The sequence below is a fragment of the Plasmopara halstedii genome (genome assembly GCF_900000015.1).
Source record: "Plasmopara halstedii genome assembly, contig: Scaffold_1583, whole genome shotgun sequence".
NCBI lineage: Eukaryota > Oomycota > Peronosporomycetes > Peronosporales > Peronosporaceae > Plasmopara > Plasmopara halstedii.
The window spans coordinates 347,685-369,940 of NW_020188494.1; the positions used below are offsets into that span (position 1 = coordinate 347,685).

Below are 22,256 nucleotides of genomic sequence, written 5' to 3' on the forward strand. Positions count from 1 at the left end.
ATAGTAACTGTCGGGCAATCAAGTTTAGCGCTTATTGAGTCGTACATTTTTGATCAATTAAGTTTTACTTCGATACGATTTTCTTCTAGTATTCTATATTGAAGCGCCCCCCATTTTCGCTACCGAGATATCCTTCTATACATTTTTATGGAGAATTCTATATTAAAGAGTCTCTCTTACATATCTCGTATCTGATATCGGAACAACCGCAGGTTTTGTGTCGAGCGGTTTCGAGCAACGATGCAACAAATCTAAACACAAGGTATATCGGATGGAAGCGCTTGAAACAAGCAATAATTGCGTTCAAAGACTCCGAACTTCCCACAGCTTTCAATAGCGCAACACAAATTGGTTATGGCCTGACGCTGTGATGACAGTCCTCATCATCGAGAGCGCGTTCGCTCCGAGAAAGAAGGGAGTGAGTGTTTGGTTCTTCCGCAAGATTAGCGCCTGTAGATATCTTGTCGCTATTTGCCTGAATTTCAAATAAAGCATGGCTAGTATCAATCGCCTCCAGCGCAAATAGAGCCCTCACCTTCAGTACACCAGTAAATCCTTGCTTGTTAAACTGTGTGATTCAGATTAATACGAAATTTACAGTTTTCTCAAAGAAGGATGTGCGTACGCTATGCAAGCCGCACGTGTTAAGAGACATTCCAAAACTTTGATGATTGATACCAATTTTGTTGGTTCCGCTCAAAGCCGAGCGATGGCGCGTGACGCCTGATATATGCAACATGCAAAAACCATGACTACATGCTTACGGTATACCTCGATAGACTGGATAACCATGACTGATGCGGCGGATACCAAAAGCACAGATGGCTGGTGTGATAGCATACTTACTTATATTCATGTCTTTGCTTAGCCTAATTAAGTTTACCGCGGGTTGTATAAGCTCATATTGGCGTGTGTTTGATGGCCACTCTCATACCCAGACTAAAGAAATGTCATCTCTATCCTCGGGTACTAAACGCGTAGCATACGAAATCTCGAGTTCTACGGAAGTCTCGGTAAACCGACTGACTGCTAATTGAAACTTCACTCGAGGTATCTTACCAGCATATTCTCGTAATTGGTGGAAGCATCGAGACAAACTTCTTTCTTCCGAAACTATCCACGACATTATCCCCCCCCGAGTGAGTCCTTCTGGTCTGAATTGGCATCTGATGTTTTATCTTCAAAGAGGTTACAGTCTTCTTATCACTCCGTTGGATTGTACCTGCTACCAAGTGCAGCAGGGTTGTCACCCGCGTCAACACAAACACATCGATAGGTTCAAAGGTCGTTCTTACGACGCGGGATCAAAAGTTTTTTAGTTATCAAATTGCTCAAGTCGAAGAATTATTTACCACTTCACCTTAAATTCAAAAAATTAATGAATAATAAGATGCTAGCAACCTCTACTCGATCTTCAGTATTATGCATCATAACAGGGTATGTACCCCGTCATAGACTGACTCTCCAGTATTACTACTTGTATAGAAAAGTTACCGAAGCTATGGTGACCACAATGTATTACAAATGAGCTTCTCTTCTGCTCCTTCGATTCTTTACATATTCTACATGTGGAATGATCGCATAACTTAAGCGGAAAGATTGTACAATTTGAGCATCAGATTTGAAGACGAGACATCATAGACAAATTATGATATGAATATATTGGGACTATAGTGCATATAAATTTAAGTTAATAAACTTCAAGCACGTCATCAGTTCTCAATGCGCTTTGATAAACGCGGTACCATCTGCTTCAGCATGCTCTCCTCTTCTATTCTAATACCATGTTTGTATGTAGTGGCAATCGTTACCGGTGCTGGCAACGGATTAGGCCGCGCGTACGCCGAATTTTTAGGAAAACGTGGTGCCAATGTGCTCGTGAATGATTTACAAGCTTCAGCTGCTGACGAAGTCGTGAAATATCTTGGAGGGGGTGATAAAGCAGTAGCTAATTATAATAGCGTAGTGGATGGACAAAATATTGTAGATGCGGCGCTACAAAAATGTACGGACAAAAGAGCAATTTGTGTAGAAAGCTCATGTTGTGCTGTGTAGGGGGTCGTGTGGACATTCTTATCAACAATGCTGGAATCCTTCGAGACAATTCATTTGCGAAAATGACACGGCAAGAGTGGGACGACGTGTATAAAGTGCATCTTGAAGGAACTATGAGGTGATATAGCCATCAATGTGGAAGATTTGAAAGATTCTTGACCTTGTGGAGTGGCTTTAGGATGATTAAGGCGTCATGGGATGGCATGATGAAACAAGAATTTGGACGAATTGTAAACGTGACGTCTGCTTCTGGTTTGTATGGAAATTTTGGACAGGCAAACTACTCGGCCATGAAGCTAGGCATCGTTGGACTAACGTTTACGCTGAGCAAGGAAGGTGCCAAACGCAATATTTTGGCTAATGTTGTTGCACCACTGGCCAAGTCACAGATGACTGAAAAGATTTTACCGGATGAATTGAAGGATAAACTGTCGCCTGAAGATGCTGCTGCTTTCGTTGCGTACGTTCTAAGTTATTGAAGTTAAATTGTCGGATTTTGGAGTTTCCTAATGTTTTGGGAACAGGTTTCTGTGCCATGAAAATTGCGATCGGACGGGAAATGTATATGAAGTCGGTGGTGGATGGGTGGCCCAGACGCGATGGCAGCGATCACCTGGTGTCGTATTTTCAAAAAATGAGCTTAATCTCGAGACCATCTCGTCAAAAATGGACGAAATTGAGGTATGTAGATCTTGTACTCGTATTGTTGTGTAAACTCTTTCCAAGGTAATGAGCTTGGCAATTTCGCTTGCTTTCTAGAATTTCGATGCTGAACAGACTCAATACCCAAGAAATTTACAGGATACCGTCACCTACGTTAAGAATATACTGAATGCTTGAATGAACGAGTTCAAGTCAAAGTATTGAGCTTTTATGAGGTAGTAGAAGTAAGAAAGAACTATATCAAATCCTTACACAACTTTGCTCATTGCGGTGAGTGGACATTATAATTTTATTTCGGTGCTTGCAGCAATAAAACACCTTCAGCAGCGATTTCTAGCTTTGAAACTCATGCTTAAAAGTTGGACTCGTGTACTTCGACAAATTCGTTTTACATTCAGAATTCATGAGGCCTAACGAACAAATGGCAGAAATAGCGAGTCTATCGAAGATCAGTAGTTGTCTCCAGATTACCAGACATTTCATACCTATCAAGTACAACGGAAATGGCTTTAAGAGCTCGTATAGGCTCCTGATAAAACCGAATGTTATACTTTTCAATCTATTGACACTTCCAACAAGAAGTCCTCCCTTAATTGACCCTTTCAGTCCGTCCGTTTTTACATGACTCGTGAAGCCAGTTTTTATGTAAAGTGTAGAGGATGTGCCCATAGCATTAGGGGATCTGTTGTTAGAGTCTCCTCTGCATCAGGCTGCCATTTGGTTGATTGCTTAAGTTATTGCATACGAACTGATGATGGAGCAGTGTTACTTCGCAGCCTGCAGACTTTACATCATTAAGATTTCGCACGAGATTGTCATTTATAAAACATTGTAGCTATATTAGTTGGCACTCGTCAAGTTTATCATTAATGTGTTCAAACATATTTGTTTCATCCTGTCAAGAATCAAAGGTAAACGAGATAACTTAAAAGGTATGTTACAAGTTTTTCCTGCTATGGCATGATAGATATGTCGCCGTAATCGGACAAACTGCATTCCACTCGTCCTATTCTAGCCGTAGATTTTTGTGTGCATCAGATCTTGAGGAGTAAATGTAAAGATAGACGAAGAATCTGAACGAAAGACAGCGTAGGATCTTTAGCTGTATGATTGACTGGTAACTTCTAAAATTGGTGCGTAAGCTCTATTGTACGGCTTGCTCAGGCATTGATAGTTTCAAAGCATTTGACCTACCTGCCATGGCTGATCATTTCAGATTACTATGTAATTATATCACAGATGTTACAAATATTCATATCATGCATTGATAAGTGCAATGATATATAAATGCAATCAAAGACTCATACTGGCAATAAAAAAGTTTTAGAGTCACAGCATCTTTCAGTCTTAAGACCGTTTCAATAATTCAGCATGAATTTTGACGAGTCGTACCGTCGTCAGAAACTCTTTATAACTAATGTTCAACTAACTGTAGCATTCCAAATTATCACCACTTCATTTCCAAGTTCTCAACCTTTCAGCCACAATGACTCCTCAACTAGCCGTATCTGTCGCCACCACTCTGCGCCGCAGACAAGGCACGAAGCTCATGGAGAAATTTAATCTAGCCACACTTAACGGTGGCAAGAGCCCCTTTGACGTGTCAAGCAATCGGCTACTAAAGGTGCACAAGAAGCCACCCCAAAGTATTTCAGACAAGTTTTCGCTTGACTACCTTCTCGGAACCAATAAAGCTCAGACAAAGGAGAAAGTGAGTTCGTGTCACGCTGTTAGCTCGAACCTCATGTAAGTGGGAAGAGTGCGATACACCCGTACGATGTACTCACAAGAAAGCCTAAGAATTAACCCGCTGTAACCGTGAGTACTCCTAATATAGTCTTGATATTTACTATTTACCTCTTGTGTTGTGCGATAATTATAAGCTAGCCGATTGATAGAAATATCTAACTGTTCAGCCAAGTAGCACACCAAAGTTATATAGGCGAAGCTATGATAGATTGCATCAAACATCTGCAGTGCGAATTTTAGCCCTTCACATTGATCACGATTTTTAATGATGTAAAGTTCTCGCACGACCAGTCGCAGAACAATTCTTTCATGAAACGTTCGACAAGTTGTAATTCTTTCCAGACTGCATTTGCTCAGACATTCCTTCGGAAATGATTGTTAAGCCTTTGATAATCTAGCATTTAAAACAATAGTAACAACGACACCAGGTTGTCACGTGATCGGCATACCGAACAGACAACATCAAAAGCATATTATGATTCTACAATCTACATCTATAACTTAATGCTGCAAAGATGACGCCATAATGCCATAATCGCCGTCTCAATCAAGCACCAGAACGTCCAAACCATTAAAGACTGGCATCACAAGATGGAAGATTTATACGTGGATAAATAACTTCGTACGCTTTCTATTAATATCAAGGAAAATAATTTTGGTTTCTAGAAAATTATAGTATTATAAATAGACTAGATTATTCATTTCAGCATAATGCCGACATACTCAGGTCTACAGCGTCAGGTTCTGGCCTTATACAAAAAGTCAATGCAGGCAGCTAAGCACAAGGATCACGAAACGCTGTGCTACGTACGCGATCGTTTTCGTGAGGATGTATGTGGCAACTTATAGCATTTGGTCGAGCAGTTTTTCTATTTACGAAGGACATGTGTTTATATATGTTGTGGTACGATTAGGTTAAGAAGGTAGAACGCAAGGACTTTGTCGTAATTGAATATATGCTTCGCAAAGGGGAGCGTGATCTCAAGTTGTTGGACAAGGTGAGGGCAGCGCACTTTGCTAGAGTCACGCCGCATAAAGTGACAAGAGGATCATAATTTAGATGCAAGGAAATTAAGTACAAATTTAAATCATTGCTCAAAATGCGTAAATCGGTATGTAACCATTGATCATTAAATTAAGTTTTATTCGATTTGAAAATGCTCTTAGAAGGCACATGCGTGAGGGAAGTTTTAGAAGACGAGATCAACTCGGAAAGGTTATTTTTTTCCAAAGGCTCTTTTCGAAGTTCATGTAGATTAGAATACGATACCAGCTATGGATCGGCCACTCAACCCTGTTATGGATCAGTCCTCAGCATCAAGCATGGATAAGGCTTTTGCTGGGTGACAAGCTCTCAGCACTCCTATCACGCACCATTACCGTGCTCTAAAATTTATCGTCTTACGTACACTACTTGTCGCAAGTGTTCCAGATTTGGCATCTTAATGCACGTATTCAAAATGTGAATCTCTTTTTCAGTTGTAAAAGAGTCACTGTCTTCCTAAATAATTTTTGTGAGTGTACTACCAAAGAATAGCAAGCACCAATTAGAATTTTTGAAAAGGTTGCGCACAAGAACAGAAAATGCAAGTATGTGACGAACAGGTACAAAGCAGTAAGCGCATATGTGTACGAGAAATATTCTCTGCATTCGTCGGTACCTTTGGTCAAACTGCAGATTCCGATTGAGACAGGGCAATTCGAGCTTTATTATTGGTATATTTAAAAATAATTCTGCTGCATCCGCATTTTCGTTTTAAAGGCCGCCAGAATAAGAAGAATTATCTCGTTGCTGTCAGTAACATTATCACCGATGAGAGTACAGCTGAGTTGTTTCTCGACAGGGATTCTCGCGCAGATGGCTTGCCTGTGGGACTGTATCGAATCAAGTTCCGCGCTTCAGAACAATATGTTAAAGATGCTTGGCACCAGGTCTATTCTGTCCTTAGCGTACCGTACGCAGACTGATGGTTCAGACAAACCACGTCAATCGCATTAGTGGACATGCGCAGAGCGACTACGGTGATAAATCAACATTCTTGTTTTGATTGAGTTTGCGTTGAGCAAAATCGCGCATGCTTTTATAGGTTTCCATCGAAAATGCGGCAGTTTATTCCGGAGTTGTTTTGGTCTTGTAGGCGACGAAGCAAAAGCGCGTACCCATCACTTTAAAACAACTTGGCCTGACCATCTCCTCAGCAATAAGCAGGTTTAAGCTCGAAGACAATTTTGTCATTTTCGGTGTGGTCTATGTGCTTAAAGACTCATGATCCGTACACATCACGAATGGCAACATGCCAAGCAGGTGTACACAAACTTGACAATAACATACTTCCTGGCAAGAATAACGATTTGTCATGAGGTGGAATGCTCATATTTACTGCTTTCGTCTAGCGAGATTTCGACAAAGTCATATTTTCATTTCGATTGTCATCTGCTTGTCTCAAAAAGATCTATGGCTAAGGACGAAACGCCTTGATGGCCGATTGGGGTCCGGAAGGACCAAACGTGCTGTACATGAGGCGTACTTGAACAGCCTGAAAGTTTGCTCTACTGCCGCACCCAAATACCATTCGACATCAAATTTTAGGATAAAAAAAGGCATCAGTGTTGGCAAGAAAACGTCTCAACAGCGGCTGCCCTTTAAGCTTCAAAGAAGGGAGGCAGTCACCAGACAGCTGTTCCCTTTACAAAGCAGTGATCTATTTTACAGGATATTCTACAGTAGATAACAGGCTTCAAGGTATAGAAAAGCAAACAACGTAATTTATATAGATCCACATTGCATTTTTACCAACCACTGCTCAAGTAGCTTTTCTTCAGGTTTATGAGGCCAAGCCCCGCAGACTCTACCCTCTTCGCTTCCAGCCACGACCACACTCTCTCAAGAGAAATCGCTGCTCCCTCGCGAATCAATATGATTCAGCGGAACACAATGTCATACGCGGAAGTTCATAATGCAGATGACATTGATGGAGCGCGACTTGCGGGGGATTAAGAGCGGCAAAATCAAGTTGGAGCGGTGCGTTACCGTGCTGGATCAAGGTTGATACGAGCGCAGGTCTCGGTAGGCAATGGCAATCATCTGCCTTGCTGTAATAGACTCGCGACTTTCGTTGTTCTATTTGGAGAGTGGTGCATGGTCGCGTCTTGAAGGGCATTTTGAGAAGAACTATCTGGCCAACAAGTACTTTCTTCCTCAAAGACGAGCAGTGCATGACATTGCGGTGGCGCGCAAGAAGATTGATTTGCTAAAATTCCTGTGCGTATTAGCGATATTGTGGAGTGACAGCGAGCAAACATTGCTCAAAGTGAGACTTGGGTGGTGACTTCTATTTCGGCTGGTGATGCTGCGTGCGCCGCGAGCTCTACTTGCGTATGGTTGGCGGACTTTGGCGCGGCACAATCTAAGACGTACAGTCGAGGTTATCAAGGAATTGCGCTAGTCGACGTACATCTTACAGACGACGGTGCTGTTGGAGCTGGGAGCATTATGATGATGACGATAACTTCACATGGAACCAAAAAGAGAGTATTCCGAGCACCTATGGCATGTCCTAGGCTGTTGCGCAATCTGTTTTCCGTTGGACGCTTACAAAAGACGTCGGGCCCGTAACGTTTGAGAGCAAAGATTGTTTTTTTAGATTATTGGTAACAATGGAAATTGTAGTTCGTGACGATAAGGGGTCATTTTAGCTTTGCATGACGCTAGTCAGCGTTGACGAGGACGAGAACAATTTAAAAAGCTCGTTAAAATATTATGGGGACACCCTATCGTATCTCTGGTACCTTTGACGTGGACAAATTGGCTATGGTGGACTCCACGCTGTCGGTGTCATCTACGATGCTATCTTCTGTACCGTCCGTAATGGCGTGCACGAGTCCATGCGATAAAATGTCAGAAAAATTTATTAAGCTTGGCCTCGTATGAGTACTCGCACTTCACCACATGCTATCTGTTACAAAATAAGTCAAAAGTTGTAGACAAGTTTGCTGAGTCTGTAGCACTCGCCGAGAGTTTAATTAGGAGAGTATTAAAGGGTTTTTGCTTTGACAACAGTGGTGAGTACACGTTCAGCGAATTGCGGAAGTTTGTAAGCGCTGCGGCACTGAGCAAAAGCTTACGCCCTCAAACACAATGTAGCTTAATGTTATAGTCGAGAATATGCAAGATACATTTTAAAGCAATCAAATTTGCCAAAGCATTATTTGGATGATACAGTTGTGACAGCTAAGCGTTAGCGGAGACGCAAATTCATAAAAAACATCTTCAAAACCGAGCCTCGCTTCATTTAAAAATTAAAATGAAGCAGTTAAGGAACTTAATGAAAAGGACGCAAGTGACAATGAGAATTGTGAAGTTAAGCAAGAAGCTGTGTATCTGTCAGATTTTGAGCCTAAAAGCAGTTTCCATAAGTAAACACAGTCACTTGAAAAGGCGGCTGATCCTCCTCGAGCAAAACGACAGAGTCGACCACTGTTGCTGAATGAAAAGTTTGCTGTCGCTCATATAAATCAGGGTTATAGAGCGGTCCTTGCTGTAGAATCAGTCGTAAAACGTCGTACAAATCGGGAATGGAATTCAGCAATGCGGCCTAGTGGAAAGAAGCATGCGTCTCAAAATCAACTCTCTACACTACAACAATACATGTTTGCTGGTTCCATTGTCTATGGGCGTCAAGCGATTTGTCGTTTGTCGGTGTTTTATATCAAAGAAATTAAAGCTTGGGAGGGCGAGCGTTTCAAAGCACAACAAGTCGCAAAGGAATTCTTGCAACAACGAAAATGATTATAAGAAGCGTTTGCAACGGTGGTCAAGTTTATTTCAATATGAGTTCTACTCAGTCTGGCAGCAAAGTTCAGTCCAACAGCTCACCAAATAGATGTCAAAATTGCTTTTCTAAGTGAGTCCCTTGGTGAAGACATATACACGGTACAACCCGATGGTTTCAAGGATTAAGATCATCCAGACGTTATAAGTGCTCTTTTTTTTGTCAGAAGCAATCTTCGCGAATGTGTAACCAGACTATCGAAAAATTTATGCTGGAATTTGGATTCGAGAAGTGCAAAACGGATCACTGTGTTGACGTTAAGCGGTATAAGCGATTTTCTATGTGGCACTTCACGTTAATGATGATGCCCACGTAGCAGGCGTGTCAACATGACTGATCATAATTATAAATTTGTCATGGAAAATAGCCGTCCAGTGAGAACTTTACAAGATTTTGATCGCATGTTGGCAAAGATACAGTGTGAAAACGGCTGCCGACACAGCGAGTCAGTGGCAAATATGCCTTGCCGTATTACAGTTGGCTGTTTGATGTATCTTGTGATTAAGACTCGGCCGGGCCTCTTGGCTGCAGTGGGAGTGCTTAGCTAATTTGCTTTCGATCCATGTTCAACACACTGGCATGCACTTGAGCGTTGGCTACATTAAAGGAATGACTAAACATGACATCAATTTTTGCAAGCTAGCTGTAGGCAAGCCTTAGGGCTTTTCGGACGCAGATTGGGTTAGTGACGCTCAGATCAGGTAAGGCTACAGCAAACAATCTTTCATGATGAGCTCCGGCTGCATGAGCTGGAAAAGCAAGAAGCAGCAAGCAGCGGCGCTTTTGTCAACGGGGCAGAGTACATGGCATCGACATAAGCTACCCAGATAGCAGTTTGGCTCGAAACAGTTTAGTGGTAGCTAAGCTTGATGAAGCGGTCAAGATCTACGAGGACAATTGCATTGGCCAAGAATCTTGAACTTCACAATATGCTATCATTTCGTGCATGAGAAGGTTACAGACAGTCATGTAGTGCTGCGCCACTGCTCAACCAGAGACATGAAGGTGGACGTGATGACAAAGCCAATATCTGCTGTATGATTTCGTGGTATTTTGGAATTTGAAGCACAAAGGGCGGTCGAATCGAGTAAGAAAGCTGGAAACAAACGGCTCGACAGCAGCTGCACGTTGAGCTTCAAGGAATGTAACCAGTCGCCAAATAACAATTTCACTTGTTATCCATTTAAAATCCAGTTTGAATATTTTACTGAGTGCTTTACAACAGACGACTGGCTTAGAGATAGCAAAGACAAATAAGCTCACGACCTCGAATATATTCACTTTGTTTTTGTATCCACCGATCGATATCCGATCTCAAATTAGCATTAAAATGTCAACCGTTGCACGAAGCTGTTTCAATATGTCTTAGCAGGAATCTGCATACAGCCGCTTTGCTTAACCTGGACGGAATAAAATTACGGTGCCGCGACATACGGTCGCTCCCTTACGTCTTGACAGAGTATATCCCTGAAGGCTGCGGCTTACAGCCGCCCTTGATTTTCAAGCTTTGCTCTAGGTGACTCGCAATATCACTAATATAAGCGATTATAGAACAGCAATGAATCTACGATCGCTTTTGCAACAGAACGTTGTACATCCGTTTTGTTAGCTTCTTGTCAATGCGGGTTCAAAGCTCCTCAAACCCCCTTAGCAAAAAATGTGTGGCTTTTAGTGTCCTGGGCTATCAGTTGATCGTATTGGTGATGTTTCGTACCTGGGATGAGATCGCTATTTTTAGATTTAAGATCAAACCACGTTCCACGCTGTCAAACTTCTCAAACTTCATAAAGGTTTAAACCTCTTCGAAAAATGCACAAATATTCCATTCGCTTCAGTATTTCGCATTTTGATAATTGTATTCAACAGAATCAGGTCGCACATGATAAAAAATGTATCGTAATCTATTTTCCGTGGTTTCGCAAAGACCGGTACATTGTTGTCAACGACCGACAAGACAGGGCAATATGCCCCGCCTCTCTTTGATTAAATGCTTTCATTAGCGCTGGGTCCTGCTGGCCGCACCCTCCTCTAGGTATCAGAAAACTTGTTTGTGTTTGAGTAGGACGCCTCGAGCCTAACAGGGCTTCGTCACCACGTCCGCTTTGAATTGCGACATCCCGTATCGCTCCGCAATGCGTAATATTTGCTAATTTGCAGGTGTAGCACCTGCAGATTCCACAGCTACCAGATCATACTGTAGAATGGCTGCTAACAAGCACCTTTGGCACGCTCATAGAGCCTTCTCCGCCCGCACCCTAATCGTTCATAACAGACCAAACGGTTGTCTTCCGTACTTATACAAGTTCTCACCGCTTCCTCGTAAGGGGACTAATGATTAAAATAGTGTTCGAATACGCATCTGTTTGAAGTACCTCAAAAATGCGTTCATCAAAGGACCAGCAGCCACCACATTGGAACTCTTAGTAAAAACCCAGCATTCTTTCTTCATTGACGAGTAGTTGAAAGTCTGAACGCACCCAGTGAAGCGAGTTAGGCGGCTCAAAAACTCACGACATATACTTTACAAGTAAATTTGCGTCGTTTTTCGAAATATCGGTATGTTAGTACCCATCTTCATACAACAGCTTCTGACTAGTAGGCGGTCAACGCGGATCACTGTTGCTCTAATTGGAGCAGGGTCGAGTCCATTATCATCTGAATCTGTCGTGTTCAGAGGTCGGGATTTTTGTCATCTTTTCCCTCAAAGGCGTTGACGCTTGACAAAAATGGTGTTGCTCCTAGAGCTCTGTAAAGTCGGTGGAGCTTTCACTATCGCCTACAGATTATTATTGTGGTATTCATCAGCGCATTCTATTCCAGGTCTCTGACGATCGTGCTACTTGTTAGCGAGAAAAGAAGCGTTTCAAGCATTTTATGCTTGTTTGGGGTAGATTAAGCGAGAATTTAGCGCTAGACTCTCATATGGGATCTGATTTATTATGAGTTGATTGTCGGATAGACTACAAGTGTTACAAAGTGCACTGGATTGCCTTGCACTGAAAACCTTGGCTTTCGGAGACTGCGTTAGCTAACGCAAAGAAGATGGAATCCCTAGCCGCTTGTAAGGTACCGAAACAAGATTCTTCCTAGTAAGCAATAACCCCATCAGTGTTATTTCGGTTTAAAGCTACCTTAAAATGTATCACATATATATGTTACTATCTATTATAACAAAATCTATAACACGCATGCTTTGAGGATATCGGCCCACATGTTCCACGGACATCACTTATCATGATTTTCCGAGCTCCCTCAAGTGCAGGGTTGCCGTGCACTTTGCACAGAGGAAGAATGGCTTTTCGAATCCGCGTTTATTAGGTATAGAGGTCGTGCAGCGCGGCTGCCGTAGCTTTGCGCGTAGAGGAATCGTAAGTTAGGTCACTGGCCTTTTGTTCTATACTTAGAACAAAGCGGACCGCAATCCGCTTACTCCATGAGTAGCTACAACCTTAACCCATGGCTAATTAAATCGTCCGTTCAAATTCAAAAACTGACTTTATTTATTTTTATCTGCGGCAAAGCTGCCTAATTTAAATGCCTAAATATGTATAGTAAAATCTAAATACATGTATAACTGTATGGTGGTCACACCATGCCCATCTGATGTGACACCAACCCCTGTTACCAGGGTATGTGTAACCCCGTTACAGGTCGGGTCCGTGCGCTCCTGGTACGAACGAAAATGGAGACCAAGGGCCTTTGGAGTGCTTATATTCTCTGCGATTATAACAATGCCTATGTTTAGTATTAGTTTTATGTAGACTTTTCTTACAATAGCTTTTTTCTGTGCTTATAAATATTAATATGTTGGCCCTAATAACGCTTGATGTCATTGTGAACTTTTTGTTTATGTGTTTAGTACGCAAGATACTTGATAGTGTGATGTTTACGTCCACCATAGTACTACTTCATCGTACATATTCTAAGCTTCGCTTGAAGTCCGAAGGTACAATGGAGTTGCCGCGTACTTTGCACAGAGGAAGATATACGCTCTTGAGTTTGTCGTTAGCTTTAGCAGGCTGATACCCTTCGTAGAACTGTTTCTTAAGTCCATCGAGACTAACATTGTTGCCAATATACGACGATATACCTTATTCGATAGACTGATTTTTTATTCATCTCAAAGAGCTTTTGACTGATTTTACCCTAGTAGACTCTACTGCATCGACTTCCTACAACAAATCATTAATATTCAATATCGATCGCTCGAGATACGAAAACTATGTTGATTGGACACTAACTAAGCGAGAGCATCCCACTATTCGAAGAATCTTCATCTTCTAACGTCTCTTGACGACAGCAACGACAGCAACGACAGCAACGACGAAATTTCGAGCCAATCAACACTTAGGTACAAGCGTAGCGTTGCGAACAGAATGGATAGCTACTTTGGACAAAATCACCGTCTCAGAACAATTAGCGTCGCTGTCCATTACTATGGAATCACCCCATCCTGGAAGGGAGTAATCTTTCTGCTATAATGTATGTGAAATAAATTTAAAAATTCTAGGCAATAGTACTCTGCGTGTCGAGAAAGAATTGCCATCGTACTGTTCATCGACGTGAACATGATCTTACATTCATCTTCGTATGTAAGATCAAAATTGTGATGTGCCGTGCTTGATGGTGTAAAGTAGACTTCTTTCATACCTGGTTAGATAACGAGATTGTAATTGAAAAAGCTTTAGCCCTACTCTATTGTGTCTTTAGTAAGAAAAAGTCTCAATTTGAACAAGTCTGTTCAAATGTAGCATCGATCTTAGTAACCTGGCAATTCTCTTACACCAGTATGAAAGCATCCCTAGCGCATAATATGGCAACTTTAAGACTCGTCTATCTTCTAATTGGGCAACTCTATACTAAAGTTAGAAGATTCACAAATTATTTAAATCTTAAATGCGTCTAAAATTTGAATCTTTTTCAGTTTCATATTCATACTATGCGTAATCCAGAAGTGACCAAAACAGATACAGATTTGACGTAAGCAGGCTGTCTGCCTCGTACAAATCTAGTCGCTAACTAAGCTTAGATTTTCTATATATACGCTTAAATACGTGCTTGACTGGACTTTCCTCAACTGTGATAAACAAGCGTCAATCCTCAACATGATTACTACCGTCATCTATGATTACAGCTACATGGCTGTATTATGTGCAATATGCGGAGGTTGGCCAGAATCAGAATAGATTCTATACATTCTTGATACAAAAGTGACAAGAAAAGACACAACACATGAGTTGCGGCCGATCGCTTCTTCGTTGAAGACTGGATGACTCGACAGACTTGTTGACCATGTTAGAAATTTACATAAAGTATGGAAATGTCATATGTAGATGTGTGACTATTCGACATAGAGTATAACAGCGATTTTACAATCTCAGACCTCAAGAAAACGTTTGTTGACTAAGTAATTTATTGACAAGATTCTTTTCTGTTCCATTCTTTTAAGTACTTTGAGTATGCAGATGAAACATCATAGACGTCATACTAAATCTGTTGGATAGTATATGACTTGTCTGCAAAGTAATTCGGTATGATTTTCATTCCATTGACAGTCGCAGAGCTTAAATGCGAGATAAATCAGCTTTGAAAGTCGAGGCAACCGAAACGTATAGCTACGATCGTAAATTTGAACTATCGATCGTTATTAATGGCGAAAGTCGTGATAGAAGTTTGAAACTCCTGCTGTTGTCAGCTTATAACTTTACGATATTAACACCAGCAGTTTTATAACTTGAAAATCTTGTGCCACCGACAGAGGCATTTAAAATGCTAGTACCACCGTTCTGTTGTCCAGCTGTATCAGTTGGAACCTTCTCTACACTGCTCTCTCGTCAAGCGTTATACTTAAGTCCTCACACTCGATTTTCCAATCTATAGGACAAGTGCTGTCACCTTCGTTCCTCGTCATTATTACTGATGAAGAGTATAAGTCAATGTGTGAATCCAAACGAGCTTAAGAAACATGTACGGTGGGGAACACTGAGTGTACTGGAGTTCAGGATGGGATACAATGCAAGCACAGTCCCTGAAAGTGGGGGTCCGCCCGTGGGACTTATCGGTCGACCAATTCGACATTCGTACTCAATGATTCCAATTGAAGACAGCGTTTCGATCTACAAAAGCAAAGACTTTTTGATTAAAAAGCATCAAATCGAGACCATGTCGCTGTCTACGGGCTGTAGTTGTCGTCACCGTAACGAATTTTGGCTGGATCCATTAGAGCGTGTTCGTATTCTTGCGGAGCAGCGCACATTAACTGTGGAAGACATTGGGCTGATATGTCATGACGTACGGGCAACGTTGGAGTCACGCGCTTTTTCGCGTCTAGACGATGTAAATGATAACAATGTTGGTGTTCCTCATGCAGACGTGTCGTTGATTCGATGTGGCGACGTCTGTCGATCCACGAGACCGAAAGTTCTGCTTTATTAAGCCACGTCGACGACTTCTTGCCCTTTAGTAATAGATAGAGAAGAAGGAAGTTTCTGTGTGAAGAGGTAATTAATTTAAAAGTAATCGAAAGGTTTATCTTCTTAACTAGGTATTAAGTCTTCAAATGCATATTGTCAAAGGTCTACTGTGATGCGTCGGGGAGTACTAAGCCTCTAGTTGTGCAGCCAGAGTCACGGGGCAAGTGAGTAAAAGTGGAGCTTAGTTGTTGAAGTCGTTGAGCTTGAGGAGATAGAAGAACATCTTAAAAGATGTTGACTACCTCCTGATCAACCGATTCGTCAAGGTCTATAGTGGCAGCTAGAATAGATGCAGATTGGATGCGGCAAAAAATGTTGTTTGATGAGATAGCACTTGATTCATTGACGCGTCTGTTGTGAAACCAAGTCGATTTGGAGCTGGAAGTGCTAAAGTAAACAAAACCAAAACTTTGGGTACTTTAAGCTCTGCACAAACAGAAACAACCGAGTGGAAGGATGGCAATCCATTTCGTCTTCCTTCGCTTTGAAACAACATTTGCGCTTCATCTCTTGGTGCGTCATTATTGCCATTTCCAAGTTTGTTTGATCCTCACTGCAAAAATATTCTTGCGCTTCTGCACTTGTTCCCAAATCGTTCGTGGTATTTTTGCCTGTCTTCTTCGACCTTGGAGATTTTTGTAGTGCTTTTGCTTGAATCATTTCGTGCGAAGTCTGTTAAACTTCTTTTTTCTCGCTCACCAGAACTAGTTCGTAGTTATGCACTAGAGCTGTTTGACACAGCCGACACTGGTCGACTTGAGCATCAACTGGTAGATCTCAAAGTCAAGCCACTATGCGATCTGGCGAAACGTCGATCCCTCACTTCGGTGTTCAAACCACTTCTTGACTTAGCAGATTATATCCATGGAGTGCTTTCGAATTCGATCATCGTACTCAGATAATACTTCTCTTTGGGTCTGAGCAACCTAGTCATGGCGTAGTCAGTGAATTACATCATCTTGTATCTTGGCCAGCCGATATTCCTGCTATGGATTGTTTACCCCAACTACTTGTCTACGTTGAGCAAAGCTCTCGTCATTCATCTCGCTCGACATGGTTGATAATGTAGGCTCTTTGTTTTTAATATCTGATACAACACATCCTGAGACGAAGCTTAATAATCTGTTCAAATAGTCGTCACGCAGTATTCTTCTGTTCTGCGCGCACTTACCGCAAACGTTTGATCAGCCAAGACTCCAATAGCTTTACACAAAAACAACATCCAAGCTGCAAAACTGGTCTCTTTTTACTATTAGCAGCTTTGGCTTTCTGCTTTTTCTCTCCCTTTTGACTGACGTTCTGTCTCTCTTGGCTATGTAGCATCGCCAAGTTAATTTATACACATGATTGCAACAAATATATAATGGACGCTACCTCGGTAAACAACAGATAAAAGAAATAAATCTAAGATCAACGTACAGATGTATTCGAGTTAATGCACGCAGCTAAAGTAAACGTAGCATCGATTGCACCCTGTCGAGATGTTTATATACTTCTAGGGGGGGGCTTTGTGGTCTTTTTCGAACAATAGTCACGGTACGCGACTAGGAGCGTTAAGTCTGCTTCTTGCTCAAACGCAATTTGAGCTGAGGTTATTCTTTGTGTCATGAAATAATTGAACATCTGATTCTTTAGGTTTTCAACTTCAACAGTTTTGGAGTACTGGTCCATCGCGATGATCATTTCCACCAAATCTTTTCCTTCAAAAACGTCAAGAAGCGTATCAAACAACGTTGTGTGGGTATGATGCACATTATTTAGTTCTAATTCGCATTCACGATAGAAGTGAAGCAATGGATTCTCCAGCAGCTGTGACATAGCTTGATAATAATATATACCAATGTTACTGTCAAGCACAGATGGAGACTTCGATGATGATCTCGGACCAGGATTTCCATGCTGCGATAAACGAGGAGAAGAAACGTGTGGGCCAGCTCTCACCATTGGAGGTTTTTGTAACTGCTTTACCAATTTCATCTGGTGATTGCTTTGAGCTTTAGACATTTCTTCCTTTGCCAGCATTAATTTTTTTTTGCAAGCGTCGTCGAGCTTTAATACCGTGAATATACTTTCCGCAGACTTAAAATGCTTCGTCCATATTAACTCGTGCTTCTTCAAAGTGTTGCGGCTCGAGAAATGGCCTAGATCACGTATCACAATCAGCATTCTCAGCATATTGAGGTACACATCTGTTGGCTTGGACTGACTGACCATCTTTTCCACCGGCATCATGTTGAGGAAGTAATCAATGCAATCGACCCAGTGATCCAACACCCTAGTGGCGTCAGCAGTAAAGATCAACGACTCGAGCTCAACTTCCGGATTTGCTTGACTCTTTGCCCAGAAATCTACAATTGCACGCATGTCTTCAATGTCCTTCTCCGTAATGCTGTGCTTACTGCTCAGTTTGATAAAATCCTGCAACTTTTTAATAATCGTAGGCTTCTTCTCCTGATATTTGTTGAGGAACTCCTTCCAGACATTTTCCACACGCTCAGCATCATTAGCTTTACTGTGCTGCACCATCATAAAGACCTTGCTCGGTCCAAATGATCTTTCAATCAAAGCATCCACAAATGTTCTAATAAGTGTGATATCATTCGAGATCAAAGCAGCAACTGTATTAGTCACGGGGGCAATGGTTGGGTACTTTATCATGATTGACGTTACGTAATGGAACCAGATACGCCAGACCAAATCACTGGTCTCAAGTGCTGGCAAAATTTTGTCCGGTTTTGGGAGGGTGATAGTCTTTTTGAAATTGCGCCACGATTTAAGGTGCTCTATACCAAAATCACCATCTGGGTCGGTCAATTCCATCAATTTTGTTTGCTGCGGCGCAGGAAGGGGATTTTTAGTGAAGTATATTCTTAGTACACTTCGGGAGTGCATAAATTGTTTGTAGAACGTCGTCGGGTCCGATTGTTCGTTTACATATTTGACCAGCATCTCCCAGCCGTTCGAAGATCGAGCATTCTTATCTGAAGTGAGAACCTCGAGAAATTCGTTATCCATAGGAAAAGCTTCTTGCAACCATTCATACTCTGTTTTTCCATTCGGTTCGGATAAATGGTGAGTTTGTACGAACGTAGACCAGAAATTATACAGATCGTTGCTGAACAAGCTTAAAATGTGCTTATCGATCTCGAGATCCTTCAAGGCGTTAAGTGGTGTGTAATTTTGCCAGAGCCACTTTTGCTCTTTTGCGAACAACAAAGGCTTGGCTATTTTCTCCGAATTCTGATCGTCTGATCCTTTGATCAGTATCTTGAGAAAGCGCGGTACGGTCAACTGCTGTTCCATAGCATCTAGGACAACGGCTACCGGATCTTGCTTCTTGTTCATCTTGATGACAAATAAAGCCCACTTTTTCCAGGCTTCCTTGGTAAGGAGCTCACTGTCCGCCACTTGATCGAGTCCAGCCACAAGATAGGCATCCCGCGCGGATTTTTGGTATTTCAACTCTTTCGAAAGTTTCTTTATATTTTTCGTCTCAGCAACATGCAAGTGGTTTTCAAAGGGACTTTTTTGCCTGGAGAGAAATAAACTCGTAAGGGATATACGAGACTCCTCTTCATTGGTGGCACTAGGTGACAAATGAGTGTCCAGGCCGCTTGTCATCGGATGAACCGTGGTCGAAGGCAGTTGTCGCAACGAAGAAGAATTCAAATCATTCTTCGCGGTCTGAGCTAAGGTAGTAACAGCCACGGAACTAGCCACGAGTAGTGTCAGGTAGCGCAAATGCATGGCAAAAGAAGGATTCGATAGTTGGCGAAAATGTCCTGTGGTGAGAGCGGGAGATTGATGAATATACTCGAGGGCGTATTACTGGGAGTCAAAACAGATAAGGTACGGAGAATTCGACTGTTTTGTGATTTGAAGAAGATGTGAGAGCATCACGAAAACCTGGCTCAGAATATACTGATTTGGTTACAGACATAAAAGTTCCAGATTAGACTCAACAACATATGATTCAAACAACTCTTTTCTGTCTATGTTTCTGCAGAAGTAAATCACTTTCTAGTACAAATAAAGAATCTGGTCGCACAGAAAAATTTATGTCATGTGGATTAAGCAGCCCATTGAGAGCATAGCGCTCGGTCTGCCTGCGTAAATTTCCTGCTTTGCAAGCTCTACCGGAGCTGGCTTGGAACAGACTAACGAGGGTTTTGTCTTCAATGAGGGCACGACTGACTATGCGCTAGGGATTGTCTATAACGCAGAAGTGATGTTTAACAGTCTATGGTTTTCAGAAATATGTAGCATCAATGAGTAGCTTAATACCGCCATATCTATGAAGCTAAGATGTGATGGATGTCAATGTTATTGGTTACTTCAAGACATTAAGAAAAAGAGTTAGAAAATAATTCACAGCCAGGATTAAATATCTTCACCCGCAAATATATTCGTGTACGATCATCAGACTGGTAGAGAGCGTAAGACTCTTGAATCGAGTCTAGCCTTTTAACAAACTTGGTTCGTTTTGTTGTTTAACTGTTATTTCGATGAAACATGGAATGAGTCATGTGTTTTTAATTTTTTCAGCATTTTAAATTTTATTGTTATTTATATTCGTCTGAACAGTCAGTGATTGTGTTTAGGACTGCAACCCACTAGAAAAAATAATGAAGACATTAATTGAAGTTTGAAGCAGTCTCAAGAGATCCAGATCCGTATAGACCCGTGCATATACCTAACAAAATTGTTTTCTCTATTTGGAAAAGACACAATCTGAAACTAGTACACCTTTCACATACAACAATATCTTTGGAATTAGTAAAGCTTAATATAAAATTTGAAAGCATAGAATACCAAATCTTTCAAAAACAGGAGCCACAGCTGCGAGCAATAATGTTATTTTTTGGAGCAATCAGAGCGCTAAACGAGACGAGACATCCTCTAAATGATTTTATGTGCGACACATGTCTATGAATCGATGACAACAATATGGAGCTCTAGTCGCGCGTCATGATTGACATCTTCGCCGGTCTTTGATCACCTGTGTATCTCAAATGCCTGGTCGATTGCGTCAGGTAAATTGTGCTAAGGATGAACAAATTTTATGTTCTGCAAGGTGACTTGTGACTACTTCTTTTCTGGCAAAAGAATAGTGATGAGATTACGGCTTCGCATCCAGCATGTCAACTTCACTTTGAAACAGATTAATATCATGACAAGAAAGCGAGGGAGACGGTATGACGATGCGACGACCATTCGGAGCGTATATTGTTTAGAGAATCACTCAGCTTTAAATGTACACGTTACTTGGGCGTAATGTTGAGTTTTACAAGCGATAATGTTGTCTTCAATATGGCGCCAATCGGCCGATCCAGCTGCTTTCAACAGTCAAGATTATACTCTTACTGACAAGCATTGTCCATTTGAAGACATCGACGATCGAGCTTTACACGTGTTACAGACTGTTGAAAGTAGACAGCAAAGCGAGGACCATCTACAGCCAGCATGAGATAAACGCAATTACTGATCTTTGTATAGTGCGAACAATTGACAACATCACATGTACACACCAACAGGATACAGCCAATAGTTATCGACCACTTAAGAATGAATTCTACTGCACGAACACCTGCACCGTCAAGGCTTCGAACAATCTGGATCATCCGAGTTGTTGATATGGTTACTGAATTATTATGTTATATTGATTGCTGTACCTGATTGTTCAATCTGAAACAATTCACGGACTCGGCAAGAATGGCCTTCCTTGTCTCTTCATCGGGCTGCCATTTGTTGATTTCCTCCTTTACCGTATCGCGAAGTGCCTTGTTCACGCATTCAAATAAAAAAATTAATCCTCAAGTCGAAAATCACGAAAATTGAACGCATTTTCTTACCTTGTTACTCTTGACGTCAAAGGCAAAACAGTCAAGTCCTTCTCCCTCAGGTAGTGCAAAGCTTCTTTTTACTAATTTCTTGATCATCATGCCACCTGCAAGCATAGCCATGTACATGTGGTAGCAATATGGTAGCACCAGGACTGGGTTCTGTAGCGCAAAAGCATAAAGTTTCAAGAAAGTAACTTGAAAACAATTTTTCATACAATACCTTTTCTTCGAGCTCTTTCAAGTGTCTGACAAGCAGCAAATAAAGCTCGATACAATACCAAAATATGACAAAAATCCTTTCATTTGACTTACTTGATATAGTCGTGCACAGCTTGAGTTGGTTGGTACGTGAAATTCCAGTCCTCCCCAAGGTAGAAACGCAAATCTTTAGCAATACCATCAGCCTGAGCACGAGATCTCAAACGTTAAAATCATGTTTGAACAGCAGCGAGTTAAATTTGAGGAAAACCCTGGCAATCTTGCTGAGGATATCGTTGAGTCCACAAAATGCCTCATGATCTTTGTGCTTTCTAATAACTGCTTCAAGCTGGACATACACAAAGTCTAACGTTCTTTAAGATTTATACTCAAATATCAAAGTAAAAACTTGCGTACAGAAGAGCATCAGGGCACGACCATAG

General features: G+C 41.5%; 8 protein-coding genes across 8 annotated transcripts; 4 read left to right on the forward strand and 4 right to left on the reverse strand.

The window, feature by feature from the left end:
* Positions 1-352: 352 nt before the first annotated feature.
* Positions 353-1,126, reverse strand: PHALS_01664 (uncharacterized protein; the record flags this gene model as incomplete). Its single annotated transcript, XM_024716096.1, has 4 exons — positions 353-475; positions 536-568; positions 935-999; positions 1,060-1,126. 4 exons carry the CDS (start codon positions 1,124-1,126, stop codon positions 353-355), a joined length of 288 nt encoding a protein of 95 aa, XP_024581729.1.
* Positions 1,127-1,722: 596 nt separating this feature from the next.
* On the forward strand, positions 1,723-2,895 carry PHALS_01665 (peroxisomal multifunctional enzyme type; the record flags this gene model as incomplete). Its single annotated transcript, XM_024716097.1, has 6 exons — positions 1,723-1,741; positions 1,799-2,005; positions 2,056-2,173; positions 2,234-2,515; positions 2,580-2,736; positions 2,815-2,895. 6 exons carry the CDS (start codon positions 1,723-1,725, stop codon positions 2,893-2,895), a joined length of 864 nt encoding a protein of 287 aa, XP_024581730.1.
* A 1,157-nt stretch (positions 2,896-4,052) lies between these two features.
* PHALS_14808 (hypothetical protein L915_07795) lies at positions 4,053-5,113 on the forward strand. Its single transcript, XM_036407075.1, has one exon. The coding sequence runs from the start codon at positions 4,205-4,207 to the stop codon at positions 4,466-4,468; it is 264 nt and encodes an 87-aa protein (XP_036263336.1). The 5' UTR covers positions 4,053-4,204; the 3' UTR covers positions 4,469-5,113.
* A 65-nt stretch (positions 5,114-5,178) lies between these two features.
* Positions 5,179-5,542, forward strand: PHALS_01666 (Uncharacterized conserved protein; the record flags this gene model as incomplete). Its single annotated transcript, XM_024716099.1, has 3 exons — positions 5,179-5,298; positions 5,382-5,465; positions 5,528-5,542. 3 exons carry the CDS (start codon positions 5,179-5,181, stop codon positions 5,540-5,542), a joined length of 219 nt encoding a protein of 72 aa, XP_024581732.1.
* Positions 5,543-15,218: 9,676 nt separating this feature from the next.
* Positions 15,219-15,734, forward strand: PHALS_01667 (uncharacterized protein; the record flags this gene model as incomplete). The annotated part of the gene is made up of 1 exon (XM_024716100.1): positions 15,219-15,734. One exon carries the CDS (start codon positions 15,219-15,221, stop codon positions 15,732-15,734), a length of 516 nt encoding a protein of 171 aa, XP_024581733.1.
* PHALS_14804 (uncharacterized protein) lies at positions 15,733-16,852 on the reverse strand. Its single transcript, XM_036407076.1, has one exon. It carries the CDS (start codon positions 16,266-16,268, stop codon positions 16,053-16,055), a length of 216 nt encoding a protein of 71 aa, XP_036263337.1. The 5' UTR covers positions 16,269-16,852; the 3' UTR covers positions 15,733-16,052.
* Positions 16,853-19,519, reverse strand: PHALS_01668 (uncharacterized protein; the record flags this gene model as incomplete). Its single annotated transcript, XM_024716103.1, has 4 exons — positions 16,853-16,874; positions 16,944-17,084; positions 17,192-17,217; positions 17,462-19,519. 4 exons carry the CDS (start codon positions 19,517-19,519, stop codon positions 16,853-16,855), a joined length of 2,247 nt encoding a protein of 748 aa, XP_024581735.1.
* A 1,666-nt stretch (positions 19,520-21,185) lies between these two features.
* On the reverse strand, positions 21,186-22,240 carry PHALS_01669 (Heme oxygenase; the record flags this gene model as incomplete). The annotated part of the gene is made up of 8 exons (XM_024716104.1): positions 21,186-21,224; positions 21,301-21,384; positions 21,445-21,552; positions 21,625-21,774; positions 21,836-21,860; positions 21,928-22,019; positions 22,085-22,179; positions 22,231-22,240. The coding sequence occupies 8 exons, from the start codon at positions 22,238-22,240 to the stop codon at positions 21,186-21,188; spliced, it is 603 nt and encodes a 200-aa protein (XP_024581736.1).
* Between the last annotated feature and the right edge of the window lie 16 nt (positions 22,241-22,256).